The sequence below is a fragment of the Sapajus apella genome, unplaced genomic scaffold, assembly GCF_009761245.1.
Source record: "Sapajus apella isolate SASKATOON/1434 unplaced genomic scaffold, GSC_monkey_1.0 scaffold13, whole genome shotgun sequence".
Classification (NCBI taxonomy): Eukaryota; Metazoa; Chordata; class Mammalia; order Primates; family Cebidae; genus Sapajus; species Sapajus apella.
Genome location: NW_022436953.1, coordinates 3764769 through 3781143, shown reverse-complemented (window position 1 = coordinate 3781143; position 16375 = coordinate 3764769). Strand labels below are relative to the sequence as shown.

Below are 16375 nucleotides of genomic sequence, written 5' to 3'. Positions count from 1 at the left end.
CTTGTACAGCTGGAAAAAAAATGCCATTTTAAATATTTTGTTAACTATAAAATGCTATATTACTATAAATTAGTATCTTGATAATTACTCAATATTGAAAATACAACTATCATAAGCACAAAACCATTCAGAAAATCTCCTTTTTGTGTGCTTTATACGCCTATGTATATCTGCAATCATGTGCTTATTTTGTCAATGTTCAAAACCGCATCTGTTGCTGAGGAAACACCCAGGCCTCTTAAAAGTCGAGATCTTAACCTCAGTATTCTACAGTATTCTAAAGGCCTGAAGGAGGCTTCAGTTCTATTCCTCATATCAAGCAAAACATGACTGCAAAACCACACCGGGGGTAATGTAACTTAGGCAAAGATTAAAGATAAGAGGATGCTGACAAGAAGAAACAGTTTGAAGGAGAGTGGAAAATGTGTAGAACAGAGTTTCTGATGCTGGTGTCTGTGATTTGCACTGTTTTTTCTCCCCTAGTTAAAAATGGGCTTTGATGAGTCTTGAACTTGTCTTGGACTAATTCGGAAAGCCTCCAAGAGATTGCCCCCTTAGATAACTCCTATAAATGTAGTTGTCTACATTTTTCAAAAAGATGATTTTTTGTTATTTTTGTTTTTGTTTTTGTTTTGAGATGGGATCTCGCTCTGTTGCCCAGGCTGGAGTGCAGTGGTGCGATCTTGGCTCACTGCAACCTCCACCTACCGGGTTCAAGCAATTCTCCCGCCTCAGCCTCCTAAGCAGCTAGGGCTACAGGTGCACACCACCATGCCCAGCTAAAAAAAAAGATAATTGTTAAATGGGAACAAGCGTGTTACGAGATTCGGACATCTGACGTGATCTTTTCCTTGTTGCCTCAGCAACAGATGCGGTTTTGAACATTGACAAAATAAGCACATGATTGCAGATATACATAGGCGTATAAAGCACACAAAAAGGAGATTCTCTGAATGGTTTTGTGCTTATGATAGTTGTATTTTCAATATTGAGTAATTATCAAGATACTAATTTATAGTAATATAGCATTTTATAGTTAACAAAATATTTAAAATGGCATTTTTTTTCCAGCTGTACAAGAAAGATAGTTCTATTTTCATTTCACATCTGAAACAGTAGGCTCAAAGTTTGCCCAGGGAGCTTAGGTTCTTTGACTTTTGAAGAACTCACATGATTTGTTTCTAACTCCTCTATTTACTGTATCTTCATAGTGGAAAATGAACCATATAAATGTGTAATACAATTCTAATATATCAAAATAAGTAAAAATATAAAGCAATGGCAATTAGAAGGCAGTTTGTTGTGTATCTGTGTGTAGTTATTCTTTAGTCCTAAGAGCCAAGATAAGTTGTTTTGTTGACATTGGGCTTGTGCTGCTGTGCCTACGTGGGCCTGAGTCCTCTAGAAGGAGAAATAGAGGAATTTTAAATCAGAGTGGGTATGACTAGGCTCCTGACTTTGCAAACTCATGTCTAATTGAGGTGACAAAATGACAGTTTAAGGCAGGATGTAATCACAGTTAATATGGCTCTTTGGTTGTGTTATCTCTCTACTTCAAAAACCCTGTATGGTGGGTGTTCTTATTTGCATTTCATAGGTGAGGAAATCAAGACTCAGAGATGAAGTCATCTGTCTAAGTCATAGATAGCAAGTGGCAAAGCTGGAAATGAAATCCAGTCTCTGATCTTTCTCACACCAGGGCCTGCCCTTTTTCTACTATGTGGTAATGCTTCTCTAAGTACCAATAATATAGTTCCAAGTTCTTCAGGAGAGGGAGAAGTAAGTGGGGTTTGAAGGATTAGGAAATACATAGTACCTGACCTGGTCATTTAAAATGGGTATGATTTTGATCAATAGTATGGCAGAGATGGCACTCAGGGCAGGAGAGCAAAGTCAAATAAATTTGCATACCTTCTTTGGGTGATGTTGAGGAGAGCTCAGGCTGATAGTTTCCATTTTGACTTCCTTGTGCTCTTTCTGCAGGGAGGTCCTGGCCAGCGAAGCCATCCTTAATATTCCTGATAAGTCTGACTGGAGGCAGTGTCAGATCAGCAAAGAAGATGAGGAGACCCTAGCACGCCGCTTCCGGAAAGATTTTGAGCCCTTTGACTTTACTTTGGATGACTAAGCAAAGGGAAGAACTTTTTATGAACTTCATAGCAAGTAGTAAAAGCCTATTTTTTTTTTTTTTTTTTTTGAGACAATGTCTCACTCTGCCTCCCAGGCAAGATTGCAGTGGCGTGATTTTGGCTCACTGTAACCTCAACCTCCTAGGCTCTAGAGTTCCTCCCACCTCAGCCTCCTGCATAGCTGGGACCACAGGTGTATGCTACCAACACCTGGCAAACTTTTTAATTTTTTGTAGAGATGGAGTTCTCCCTCTGTTGCCCAGGCTGGTCTCTAACTCCTAGGCTCAAGGCATCCTCTGCCTTGGCTTCTTAACTTGCTAGGATTATAAGCATGAGCCACCATTCCTGGTCTTGAAGCCTATTTTTAAAGAAACTACAGTCTCCCATGGGGGGACTGTTTCCCTGCCTTTTTTGTGCAGTCCCATGGAACTGCCTGCAGCAAGAGACCTAAAATTGAATCTTCTGGTGGGGGGAAGTCATTCTGGCATGAAAACCCTATGTTAAAAGCATGTCACCAGGTGCAGTGGCTCATGCCCATAATCCCAGTACTTTGGGAGGCTGAGGTGGGTGGATCACCTGAGGTCGGGAGTTTGAGACCAGCCTGGCCAACATGGTGAAACCCTATCTCTAATAAAACTACAAAAATTAGTTGGGTATGGTGGCAGGCAGTTGTAATCCCAGCTACTCAGGAGGCTGAGGCAGGAGAATCACTTGAACCAGGGAGGCAGAGGTTACAGTGAGCTGAAATCGTGCCATTGCACTCCAGCCTGAGTGACAGAGTGAAATTCTGTCTCAAAAATAAAATAAAATACAATAAAATAATAAAACAATGTCTGTCATCCAGCTCCAAGTACAGCTTGTGTATATCAACATTTTCAAAAACCTGTAAACGATCAAATAAATCCAGATGTTTTCCCATAGTTGAGAAGTGTCTTGTGTTCATGTTGCCTATGACCATTGAAATGAGGTAGTATGTGTAATAGGAGGGGCCAGAGCTTTAGGCCCAGCTGTTAACCCAGAATCACACAGGGTGGTTTCTCCCTGAGCAACCCAAAGTAGAGAAAGGATCCGAGGCTTTTGCTACTTTTCTCTTAAAAGCATTCATCTTATTCAACTCCTATGTGCCAGGCATTCTTCTATGCTCCAGGACCATAGCCATGACCCAATGTGGTCCTTGTTGTCCCAGAGATTACAGTTTAATGGGGAAGATAAAGGACAGATTTAAGGAAAAAAAGAGAAATTCACTTTGGATATGTTGTTATAGGTGCTTGATAGATCTAATGTGTGTCGGTTGTGCTGTTGGGCAATTCTAAACTCATCAGGACCTGGGTTAGTTATAGGGCTTTGGGGATCATCAGGGTATAGGCCATAGGTGAAATTATGACAATAGATGAAAATAAGATAGAGTAAATGCAGTCCTGAGCTGAAGATGATTACCTGAGAAATATCAGTATTTAAGGAGTGCTTGAAAATACTGATTTGGTCGGATGTGGTGGCTCATGCCTGTAATCCTAGCACTTTGGGAGGCTGAGGCAGGCAGATCATGAGGTCAGGAGTTCAAGACCAGCCTGGCCAATATGGTGAAACCCTGTCTCTACTAAAAATACAAAAATTAGCTGGGCATGGTGGTGTGCGCCTTTAGTCCCAGCCACCCGGGAGGCTGACGCAGAAGAATCGCTTCAACCCGGGAGGCGGGGTGGCAGTGAGCCGAGGTCATGTCACTGCACACCAGCCTAGGTGACAGAGCGAGACTCCGTCTCAAAAAAAAAAAAAAAAATAGTGATCTAACATTTACATGGAGAAGGAGCAAAGAGAATGCTGTATATTAGAAGCCAAAACAAAATATTTTTACCTTTATATTGGGCACTTATGGTCCGGATACTGTTTAACTTAATCTTCACAAAATCTCCATGAGGTAGGTATTACCTCTATTTTACACATAAAAAAAAAAAAAAAAAAAAAAAACAACAACAACAACAACAACAAAAACTTGAGACTCAGAATATTGAAGATTGTGGAGCCTGGGGTCCACAAGCTTAGGCTTTTTTAAAAACTTGAAGGCCAGCCGGGCGCAGTGGCTCATGCCTGTAATCCCAGCACTTTGGGAGGCCGAGGCGGGTGGATCACGAGGTCAAGAGATCGAGACCATCCTGGTCAACATGGTGAAACCCTGTCTCTACTAAAAATACAAAAAATCAGCTGGGCATGGTGGCGCCTGCCTGTAATCCCAGCTACTCAGGACGCTGAGGCAGGAGAATTGCCTGAACCCAGGAGGCGGAGGTTGCGGTGAGCCGAGATCGCGCCATTGCACTCCAGCGTGCGGAAAAAGAGCGAAACTCCGTCTCAAAAAAAAAAAAAAAAAAAAAAAACTTGAAGGCCAGTTGTGATGGGTCACACCTGTAATCCCAGCACTTTGGGAGGCTGAGATGGGCAGATCACCTGAGATCAGGAGTTTGAGACCAGCCTAGCCAACACGGTGAAACCCCTGTCTGTACTGAAAATATAAAAATTAGCTGGGCGTGGTGGCGGGTGCTTGTAATCCCAGCTACTCAGGAAGCTGATGCAGGAGAATTGATTGAACCTGGAATGTGGAGGTTGCAGTGAGCCAAGATTGTGCCATTGAACTCCGGCCTGGGTGACAAGAGCAAAACTCCGTTTCAAAAAAAAAAAAAACAACTCAAATTATGGCCCCAAGAATGGGAGCATTTAAAGAGTTACCTAAGGGAACCAACCAAGTTTCCACGAAGATGGCCACTTTGGGGTCAGCCCAATCATCAGTATCCCTGGGTCCTTAGCATCCCTTCTTACCCCTTGTGAGTGGGAATTACGAGATTACAGCCCCACCTGTGGACATTGAGCACATAGCGCTGGCTATGCTGTCCATAGGCAAACAAGAGGGCTTCATACTGTTGTAACAATCTGTACCACAATTCTCTATGCAGTCTGCCCAGCGCTAAATGACATGTCCTTAGAGGCACCATCATCTCCCAAGTCCATGGAAACCATGCACTTACAGAAACCAGAACCTCCCATACCGCATGTTACTAATGACCTACAACATCGACGTGGTCTGTATCATGCAGTGCTCAGCATTCTGGTTGCAGCATCACATTTCTCAAGAATTTGATTCCATGCTGATTACTTGGAGTATTGAAATCTCCCAGGTACTGTGAAGCTATGGCCCTCTCAAATAGAAGACCAGGAGCTGGTTCCCCTATGCTATGGCAATCTGCCACCGAGAAGCACTTGCTGCACCAACAGCAAGGCAAGCTTGCCTCTGCAGCCCTGCAGCACCCATCAGAAACACTTATCACAATGAGTTACTGTGCTGGCAAACCCATAACTGGACTGCCAGACAGCGAGCTCCATGAGGCATCTAGGGAAAAAGCTCCCAAAATCCAGAGAAACACTCTTTACTCCGGAATAGAGTCACATCCTTGAGTCATTTGGGATGACGGGGATATCCTGGAGCAGGTGTATTGGGAAGTCAGTGAACAAGAAAGCTGATTTATTAGTGGGCCTGTTGGTGCAGTATTTTTCCGATTCCGCAGGCTTTAAATCATTGGTGGTCTTTGGCGTGCGGGATCAGCAGGTGGTGGAGTTGGAGGATAGATGGCAGGGATCTCAAGAAAGGTGAAAGGTAGACAGGAGTGGAGACAACGTGAAGTTTTCCAAAGACAAATTACCAGGCGCGGTGGCTCATGTCTGTAATCCTAACACTTTGGGATGCCGAGGAGAGGACTACTTGAGGCCAAGAGTTCAAGACCAGCCTGGGCAATGTAGCAAGACTCTACAAAAAACAAAGATGAAAAATTAGCAAGCGAAGTGGTGGGCGCCTGCAATCCCAACGACTCGGGAGGCCGAGGCTGTAGTGAGCCGTGATCACGCCACTGCACTCCAGCCTAAGCAATAGAGGGAGACCCCGTCCTAATTAAAAAAAAAAAATGAGGCCGGGCGCGGTGGCTCACGCCTGTAATCCCAGCACTTTGGGAGGCCGAGGCGGGTGGATCACGAGGTCAACAGATCGAGACCATCCTGGTCAACACGGTGAAACCCCGTCTCTACTAAAACTACAAAAAATTAGCTGGGCATGGTGGCGCGTGCCTGTAATCCCAGCTACTCAGGAGGCTGAGGCAGGAGAATTGCCTGAACCCAGGAGGCGGAGGTTGCGGTGAGCCGAGATCGTGCCATTGCACTCCAGCCTGGGTAACAAGAGCGAAACTCCGTCCAAAAAAAAAAAAAAAAAAAAAAAAATGATGCGAATGTGGGGTTTGGAGAGATCTTATGTTTTCTAAGACTAGAAAACCATTGCGGTTCCATTCAGCCCTCCCGGAAAATATCTAGGGGACTCCAAGAGCAGACCAAGTGTCTGTCATTTTCCCACCCCCTCGCCGGCAGGCGTCTGGTCGCGGCCGGGGAGAACTTAAGGCGGGGGCATTCTCGCAGCAGTTACAGGAAGTGACGCATTTATTCTCGCGAGAAGAAGGACGCGCGAGCCTCGGCGGCCCGGAACCGGTTTTGGAACAACGGCGGAACCTGAGGCAGCTTTCCCTCCCGCCCCATGGAGCGGCCCCCGGGGCTGCGGCCGGGCGCGGGCGGGCCCTGGGAGATGCGGGAGCGGCTGGGCACCGGCGGCTTCGGGAACGTCTGTCTGTACCAGCATCGGGTGAGGCGGGGCGCGAGAGGGAGCGGCGGTGGAACACAGGGCTTACAGTATGGGATAGATGATTGGTGGACCTTGGGCAGTATTTGTGGGCCAGTGGGCTTGTGTGTGTGTATGAGAGAGAAAAATACTATGCTTGTGAGTCCAGGGTTGTATCTGAGGTCCTGGGCAAAGATAGAGCTGTTGCGGGGAACTTGGGTATGAGTGTCAGGCTGTGACCAGGTGTTTAGTGAGTGAGACAGTGCGTGTGTATATCTCTTTGTGAATGTAGAGTGTCAGGCAGATTCACAGTGTGTATGTGTGAGCACGAATGTGTGAGAAGAGGGCTGAAGGGGACTGCCTGTTGGAATGTGCGCGTCCTTATGTGTGTGTTCGTGTGTGTGTGTGCGCGCGCGCGCGCCTGGAGGCCGTGTGGTATCAGTGGGGACTGGCGTAGACAAGGAAGGTTTCATGATGAGTCCAGAGTTAAGCCTTTGGGAGCATGGATGGGCTTTGGAATTGGGGTTGTATTCCAGGTCGGGAACAGTGTGAGGGTAAGTTGGTGCAGATCATGGCTTCAAAGGGAAGGGGATATTAATAGATTGGAGATGGGGGGCGCTCTAGTCGGTGGAGGACAGTTAATATCAGACTCAAGAATTTTACTTTGATTTAATAGAGAATGTGTAACCGTTGTAGCAGCAGTTAAAAATCATATTTGGGTCATGTTTTGTTTGTTTGTTTGTTTTTGAGCCGGAGTCTCACTCTGTCACCCAGGCTGGAGTACAGTGCCGCGATCTCGGCTCACTGCAACCTCCTCCTCCCGGGTTCAAGTGGTTCTCCTGCCTCAGTCTCCCGAGTAGCTGGGATTACAGGCGCCCGCCGCCATGCCCAGCTAATTTTTGTATTTTTAGTAGAGACGTGGTTTCACCATGTTGGCCAGGCTGGTCTCAAACTCCTGACCTCAGGTGATCCACCTGCCTCGGCCTTCCAAAGTGCTGGGATTACAGGCATGAGCCGCCGCACCAGGCCTGGGACCTGTCTTTTTTGATATACCAATAAAAGCTATGAACGCTTTTCCCCAGAAAAATGCACAGATGCACATCCACACAACCTTATGCAGTCATTTGAGGGGTTCCTGCTTTCCTAAAGGACATTTTAGTAAACAAACCTTGGACTAGTAATTTCTGTAATACAGGCTTTGTTTTGTTACCTGTAAAATAGGTATAGTATAATAATTACACGCATGGTGGATCCGCCAGTTAAAGTATGTAAAGCTAAATACAGTACCTTACCCATTAAAGCCCTCAACTGTTAGCACCTGCTACTCCTTTGTTGTTATTGCTGCTGTGATCATAATCCTGCTCATTATTAATTGGCCTTAAGGAAATGTCAAGATAAAAAGTGTTGTTCTAGCAAAATGATTTTGTAAAGGGTAAATTTGAGTAGAACAACATATGGATGTAGAACAAGATGAACAGTTAAGATTTGACTAAAGTGCCTGGACTTGGCTTGTGAATAGAGAAATGAATTCAAGAAGAAAAGTAACAATTTGCTATCGAAAGGAATATGGGTGTAGGGAGGAAGTCCATAATTTGGGGTAGGAGAAAGGGGAGATGGGAGTCTACCTTGGGAAAATACGCATGTTTAGGGCAATTGGAATGACAACTGAAACTGATAGAACTGAGGAAGTTTTGCGAAGCAGGTTTCTAGATAGGGCATAGGAGGAAATCTTGGAGAAAGAGAATGAAAGATGAAGGACTAAGGCATTAGGTCCTGTGATAGCATGATAAGTAGTAAATTCAGAGGGGGCACAACACACTCAAAAAAAAAGTGGGAGCTAAGTGCTTCCAGTAGCATGTTGCCTGTGTTGCCTAAGCCTGCCTATCAGCCTGGTTGTAAGGAAAAAGGATGCATGCTGGCATGCTTTTGTGACTGCTTTTCTTGGTCCCTGGCTGGGGATGGATGAATTCATCACTTTTTGTTTTATTGTGGTAAAGTATACATAATACAACACTTATCACTTTATTGTTAAGTGTACAGTTTAGCGACATTAAGTACATTCACATTGTTGTACAGCTATCACCGCTATCTGTCTCTAGAATATTCCAACTTTTTTAACCCAGAACTTTTTTGTTGTTGTTGGACATCTATAAACTTCTCATAGAAGATTCTTTGTGAAAAGGTAGAATTTCACAGATTGGATGAAATATAAAGTAAGGAGTTGAAGGATCTTACACAGTGGGATTTTTGAAATAAATAACTTACTACTCTATCAGCCTGAGAATTTAGGGCTTACTGTTGTTCATGGTTGTGCTTGATTCTCATCTCTATGGTGGTAAAGGCTTGCATGGGACGTAGATATAGCTGGGTACCTGCTCATGACAAAAGGAAGATTGAAGAGAGTGAGGATTGCAGGTAGGCTAGCTTGTAGTCTGTCCTAGTTTCCTTCTCTACGCAAGTATCATCTTATCTCTAGTCTTTTTTCCTTTCACTCCCAGTTCACACTGCCCTATCCAAGCTATGTCTTGCTTCCCCACCTATAATATATTTTTTCTGTCCTGGTCCCTGGGCTCTTCTTTATTCATACACAGCCTTTATTACAACTCTGGTTTGTGTCAGAGACTACATATGTTGGAAATTCTTTTGAACTCTCCTCCTGATATCAGAAATATAGTGCAGCCTATTTAGCCCTGATTGCTGTTTCTGGGCTGCATTATTAGTGTTGACAGAATATGATGGGGGTCTGGCTATTTCCTGTAATGTGCATCAGAATTGGTTTAATTGCAGTCAGAATTGGCTAAATTACTAGTCACAGGCAAGGGATATTAGGTTCATTATGTGGATATGGAAACAGAAGTACACTCATTGGTAGGATTTTTTTTCCTTCATGTCGTTTGAAATGCAAACATTAAGATTGGAGTTTTTTGTTTTAGACTTGGTTATATTAAAACTTTCTCTTACTGTTTGGAGTCCAGGAAGCCCTGAATTACCTTCCTCATTCTAGTTATGCTGGAAGCTGGGGCCTATATTAGTTGTTTTGACTAAGCTCTGAAAGGGGTTTGCTGGGGAAACAGGATCTTTTTTTTTTCTAACATTATATATGAGAGAGTGTTCTGAAGAGACCTGTTATAAAATCAGTTTCAGTCACTTTTCCCTATGTGCTGTTGTGTGTTTGAAGGTCAGTTTTAATGCATTAGTATAATAGTCTCATGGTTCATCTTTTAAAAAAGTGTTGCCTCAAGAGAGCTGTGGATAAATATGTTAAATTAGTAAAGCTAAAGAGAGTTTTGTTTTCTTAGGTTATTTCTTTGGTAGCAAATAAATCTGCACAAGAACCTAATTTTTTTGTTGTTGTTGATTTTCTATTTTGGCAGGAACTTGATCTCAAAATAGCAATTAAGTCTTGTCGCCTAGAACTAAGTACCAAAAACAGAGAACGGTGGTGCCATGAAATCCAGATCATGAAGAAGTAAGTGTGCTTCTTAACTTATATTTATTTCCCTGGTTCTACAGCCTAACCAGATGTCATCATGGGGAAAGGGGCCAGGAATCCACTCTTCTCAGGATCTTTTTGGGAACATATTTTTTTTCTCTCTTTAAATATATCTATTCGATTTCAAATAATAACATCACATTAGGATTAAGAAGTTTTAGTTAAGAAAATCAGCTAGGACACTTATGCACTGTTAGTGGGAATGTGAACTTGTGCAGCTGTTATGGAAAACAGTGTGGTGATTCCTAAAAACTTAAAAATAGAATTACCATATGATCCAGCAGTTTCATTTCTGGGTATATACACAAATGAATTTAAAGCAGGGACTTAAAGAATAATTTGTACACTCATATTCATAGCATTATTATTCACAATAGCCGAAAAGTAAAAGCAACCCAGTGTCCACCAGCAGAGAAATGTATAAACATAATGTGGTATATTCATGCAATATAATATAATGCAGCCTTAAAAAGGAAGGAAATTCTGACACATGCCACAGCATGGATGAATCTTGTGGACGTTATGCCAAATGAAATAAGTCAGTCACAAAAAGACAAATATTGTGTTACTCCACTTATATGTGGTACCTAAAGTAGTCAAACTCACAGGAAAGAAAGTAGAATGGTGTTTGCCAGAGGGTAAAGGGACCAGCAAATAGAGAATAATTTTAAATTATTCTCTATGGAGTTTCAGCTTTGCAGAATTAAACAGTTTTGTGCAGTATAGTGATAGTAGCAAAACAATGTGAAAGTATTTGATGCCAGGCCGGGCAGGTTGGCTCACACTATAATTCCATCACTTTGGGAGGCCAAAGTGGGTGGATTGCTTGAGCTCAGGAGTTCGGCAACATGGCAAAACCCCATCTCTACAAAAAATATAAAAATTAGCCAGGTGTGGTGGTGCATGCCTGTAGTCCCAGCTCCTCAGGAGGCTGAGGAGGGAGGATTGCTTGAGCCCAGGAGGTCGAGGCTACAGTGAGCTGAGATCACACCACTGTACTCCAGCCTGGGTGACAGAGCAAGACCTTGTCTTAAAAAAAAAAAAAAAAAAAAAAGGAAAGTATTTGATGCCTCTAAACCGTACACTTAAAAATTGTTAAAGTGGTAAGTTTTATGCTGTGTGTATTTTACCACAATCAAAATTAAAAAGTATTTCATTTCAGTTAACAAAAGTCAGCTAGGGCTGGGCATGGGGGCTCACACCTGTAATCCCAGCAGTTTGGGAGGCTAAGCCAGGTGAATCACCTGAGGTCAGGAGTTCAAGACCAGCTTGGCCAACATGGCAAAACCCTGTCTCTACTAAAAATACAAAAATTAGCCGGGCATGGTGGTGGGTGCCTGTAATCCCAGCTACTCAGGAGGTTGAGGCAGGAGAATTACTTGAGTCTGGAGGCGAAGGTTGCAGTGAGCTGAGATTGTGTCACTGCACTCTAGCCTGGATGACAGAGTAAAACTCTGTCTGAAAGAAAAAAAAAAGGCAGCTAGGTATTTATGAGACTCAGTTCTCTAAAGGCAGAATCTGTTTCTTCTGGATCTTGGGCAATGCTCATCTATTACACTTTCTAACTAAACAGTAATCACTAGTCTACTTTCTTTTTTACCTATTTTTGTTAATGTATCTATTGCTTTGTAAAAAATTATCCCAACCTGGCTGGGTGCAGTGGCTCATGCCTATAATCCCAGCACTTTGGGAGGCTGAGGCGAGCGCATCACCTGAGGTCAGCCTGGCTATCATGATGAAACCCTGTTTCTACTAAAAATACAAAAAATTAGCTGGGCATGGTGGTGCACACCTGTAATCCCAGCTACTCGGGAGGCTGATACAGGAGAATTGCTTGAACCCGGGAGACAGAGGTTGCAGTGAGCCGAGATTGCACCATTGCACTCCAACTTGGGCAACAAGAGCGAAACTTTGTCTTAAAAAAAAAAAAAAAAAAAAAAAAAAAAAAGGCTGGGCGTGGTGGCTCATGCCTATAATCCCAGTACTTTGGGAGACTGTGGCAGGTGGATCACCTGAGGTCAGAGTTCGAGACCAGCCTGGCCAACATGGTGAGACCTCGTCTCTACTAAAAATACAAAAATTAGCCAGGTGTGGTGGTGGGCACCTCTAATCCCAACTACTCAGGAGGCTGAGGCAAAAGAATTGCTTGAACCCGGGAGGTAAAGGTTACGGTGAGCCAAGATCGCGCCACTGCACTCCAGCCTGGGCAACAGAGTGAGACTCCATCTCATTAAAAAAAAAAAAAAAATTACCCTAACATTTGGTGGCTTAAAATAGCAAACATTTAGTATCTTTTAGTTTCTGTGACTTAGGAATTTGGGAGTGACTTAGCTGGGTGACTTTACCTTAGAGTCCCTCCTGAGACGTCTCAAGATATTGTTGGAGCTGCAGCAGTCCAAAGGCTTGACTGGGGCTGGAGTATCTGCTTCCATGCTCACTTATATGACTGTTGGCCAGAAACATCAGTTCTTCACCATGTGGTCCTCTTCATGGGGAAGCTTAAATATCTTCATGACATGGAAGCTAGCTTTCCCCAGGAAGAGTGAGTGATCTGAGAGAGTGGGCAAGATGAAAACCGACATGTCTTTTATGGTCTTCCCTCAGAAGTGAGACTCCATCCTTTTCTACCACATTCTGTTTGTTACAGTGAGTTACTAAGTACAGCCTACATTCAAGGGGAGGAGTATTAAGCTCTTAAAGGGAGAAGTAGACATTTTAAAACTTCCACAGATAGTGTGCTAAGTAATTTTCAGATCGTTCTTCCAGTTATCACAGCAGTGTTATATTTAAGTATTATTTTGTAAATGAGGTGTATAGAGTCACTCAGCTGGTGGTTGGTAAAGTGTGGATTTGAAATAAATTCTTTCTGACTCCAATATGTGTGCTTAAATTTTGATTCTCAAACTTGGCTATGTGACAGAATCACCAGGAAAGCTTACCAATATAAATTCCCAGGCCCTACATTTACATGGAGATTCTGTTTGTTTGTTTGTTTGAAGAGATGTAGTCTTGATATGTTACCCAGGCTTGACTTGAACTCCTGGGCTCAAGCAGTCCTCCCACCTCAGCCTCTGGAGTAGCTGGGACTATAGGCATGCACCACCACACCTGGCTAAATTTTAATTTTTTGTAGAGGTTATATCTCACTGTGCTACCCAGGCTGATCTTGAACTCTTGGCCTCAAGCAGTCCTCCCACCTCTGCCTCCCAAATTGTTGGGATTACAGGTGTTAGCCACTGCACCCAGCCTAGACTGCCAGATTTGAATCCTTACTTGACTACCTACTCACTGTGTGATCTTTTTACTTAGCCAATTTGTGCTTTAGTTTTCTCCAGTTTGGTGAAAGTATTAATAAATCTACTTATAACAGGATTATTGTGACAAGTAATAGAGTTAATAAATGTGCTTACTGCTTGGCACATAGAAATGTAATAGTGATGGTATTTTTATGTATATTTTCTTTTAAAAATTGATTTTTAATTATACAAATCAGAAATTAGAATATTATAAATAATACTGATCTTCTTTCTCCCCTCTTCATCCCTTCACAATTAAGTAGCATTTCAAACCCAGTCCCTTTTTTTTTCTTGTAATGTTTCTCTTTTATTAGGTTGAACCATGCCAATGTTGTAAAGGCCTGTGACGTTCCTGAAGAATTGAATATTTTGATTCATGATGTGCCTCTTCTAGCAATGGAATACTGTTCTGGAGGAGATCTCCGAAAGGTAGGGTGGATGTTTTGAGATGAGAGATGATAAATCACAAACTTCAGCAATGTTTGAATCATATAATAAACTAGAATAAGAATTGGAAAAACTATGGTCTGCTTCCTGTTTTATAAGTAAAATTTTATTAGAACATAGCCACATTCATTTCTTTACACTTTGTGACTGCTTTCTTATGGCTGCAGAACTGAGTAGTTTTAACAGAGACTATGTAACTTGCAAAACCTTAAGTATTTACCATCTGGTTCGTTACAGAAAATGTTTGTTGACTCCTGATTTAGAAAATGCATTTTTGTTGCTGCTGTTTGTAAGATGGGCCTATAGCAATAGTGTCAGATAAAAATTTTGGTGATTCTAAAAAGTTGTTTTCTTTACTGCGATCTTTCTTTTCTACCTAATTTTAAATGTGCCTGTATGACTGTTTTTATATTTATTGTCAGTCTTTTCCAGTTTTAAATGCTTTTTGCCTCTTTTTACTTTTATGAGCCTTATGAAATTTATATGCCTTCAGTATGGATTTGGTAATTTTATTCCCTTGTATATTATCATGACTTATTTTCTCATTTGAATATTTTATAGTAATTAATGTGTGGTCACTATTGCAGCGCAGCAATTTGCAGAACACATTTTTAGATTTCTTTCTTTTTTTAGCTGCTCAACAAACCAGAAAATTGTTGTGGACTTAAAGAAAGCCAGATACTTTCTTTACTAAGTGATATAGGTATGTAATCAGTATTAAAATACCATTGTAATGTAATGCGCCTTGGTCCATAAAAGATTCTGTATCTTTTTGGGAATTCAAGAGAATTGATAATACTGTACAGAGTCTATAGAATTTTAACATCTATAAGACGTTATAAAAATCTATTACTGTTGATGCTAAATTAAAACTAGGATGTTATTTATTTTTGGCTAGGAGTCCTTTTTTTTTTTTTTTTTTTGGTCTAGTAGATGTTCCAATAGCTGACAAAAAAGATCATGTGAAATGACCTTATTCGATTTCACTCCCCCGTACCCAATTGACATAGTAATTTTGTTTATAGTGGAACTGCATCTCCTTGAGCGATGGGTTCTCAAGTCAGCTCTTTAGGGTGAAAAATCTCTGCTTAATTAAAATGACTCCTGAGAAATTCCTAAAATAACCAGTATCTGACCTTTTGAAGGAACCTCAAAAACCAAGAATTTGTTTCCCTGTATATTTTGTTTTGCCTCTTTTCCAAGGTCATGAAGGCCAAACTCCAGTTGAAATGGGTGATTTAGGTGGGAGAAAGAGGCTTATAAGAGTTACAGGGATTTTTCCAGTTGCTTGTTCAATTTCTATTTAATGTTCATTCTAATGAGTTATATGAGCATATAGTATAATTTGTGGTTTGTTTAATGTTACTTTCTTTGAAGAAAATTTGAACTACTATAATATTAGTTGTGTAGATACGATGATCCATATAAACTTGAGCATCAGAGCAGATTTGTACAAAATGTGAGTTGATTTTTTCTTTTAACTCAATGCTTTCTGTTACTTCAAAGTATACTTTAAACTTTATTTAGGGTCTGGGATTCGATATTTGCATGAAAACAAAATTATACATCGAGATCTAAAACCTGAAAACATAGTTCTTCAGGAAGTTGGTGGAAAGGTAGGTGAAACCTAAAGTAATGTTTCATGCCTATCAAATATAGTCTCTCTGATATAGTTAGTCCTTGAGCTTTGGTGTCTTTGTTGTATGCCCATAACACTCTTTTTCCATTTCAGTCCTCACCACACTGAACTGTAGTTTTGTGTTTAGTTTTTTGGTCTTTTCTTTTTTTTTTTTTTTTTTTCCCATTTATTTATTTTATTGCATTTTAGGTTTTGGGGTACATGTGAAGAACATGCAAAACTGTTGCATAGGAGTTTTTTGGTCTTTTCTACTAAACAGTGGTTCCATTAGAGAAAGAACTGCACCTTTCTTTTTTTTTCATTTTTCATACTTATCCCAGCTCCTAGACTTCACCTGTCTCATTCATGTCAGTTTTTCCAGCATAGTATCTATCAGAGATATAGTGATATATAGTCAGCACATCTAAAACACATACACGCACATCCTGGGTTCACTTTAAGAAAAAAAAAAAGAGCTGGGCGTGGTGGCTCACACCTGTAATCCCAGCGCTTTGGGAGGCTGAGGTGGGTGGATCACCTGAGGTTGGGAGTTCAAGACCAGCCTGACCAACATGGAGAAATTCCATCCCTGCTGAAAAATACAAAATTAGCCGGACGTGGTGGTGTATGCCTGTAATCCCAGCTACTCAGGAGTCTGAGGCAGGAGAATTGCTTGAACCCGGGAGGCGGAGGTTATGATGAGCCAAGATCATGCCATTGCACTCCAGCCTGGGCAACAAGAGTGAAACA

General features: G+C 41.8%; 2 protein-coding genes across 12 annotated transcripts in view; both read left to right on the top strand.

The window, feature by feature from the left end:
• Positions 1–3049, top strand: part of CWF19L1 (CWF19 like cell cycle control factor 1) — a 34645-nt gene extending 31596 nt beyond the window's left edge. For 8 of the 9 annotated variants that reach the window (XM_032281290.1, XM_032281289.1, XM_032281291.1 and 5 more), the window contains one exon: positions 1984–3049. In XM_032281290.1, coding sequence (XP_032137181.1) covers positions 1984–2128 — 145 coding nt within the window. In that variant the 3' untranslated portion in view covers positions 2129–3049. Of the gene's footprint in view, positions 1–1597; positions 1724–1983 lie in introns of all 9 variants that reach the window. The other variant, XR_004269911.1, reaches the window with a different exon arrangement.
• Positions 3050–6614: 3565 nt separating this feature from the next.
• The window catches only part of CHUK (component of inhibitor of nuclear factor kappa B kinase complex), a 41499-nt gene continuing 31738 nt past the window's right edge, over positions 6615–16375 (top strand). The window contains exons 1-5 of one of the 3 annotated variants that reach the window (XM_032281283.1): positions 6615–6795; positions 10146–10240; positions 13875–13989; positions 14641–14710; positions 15535–15623. In XM_032281283.1, coding sequence (XP_032137174.1) covers positions 6691–6795; positions 10146–10240; positions 13875–13989; positions 14641–14710; positions 15535–15623 — 474 coding nt within the window. In that variant the 5' untranslated portion in view covers positions 6615–6690. The remainder of the gene's footprint in view (positions 6796–10145; positions 10241–13874; positions 13990–14640; positions 14711–15534; positions 15624–16375) is intronic. The other 2 variants (XM_032281284.1, XR_004269909.1) reach the window with 2 other exon arrangements.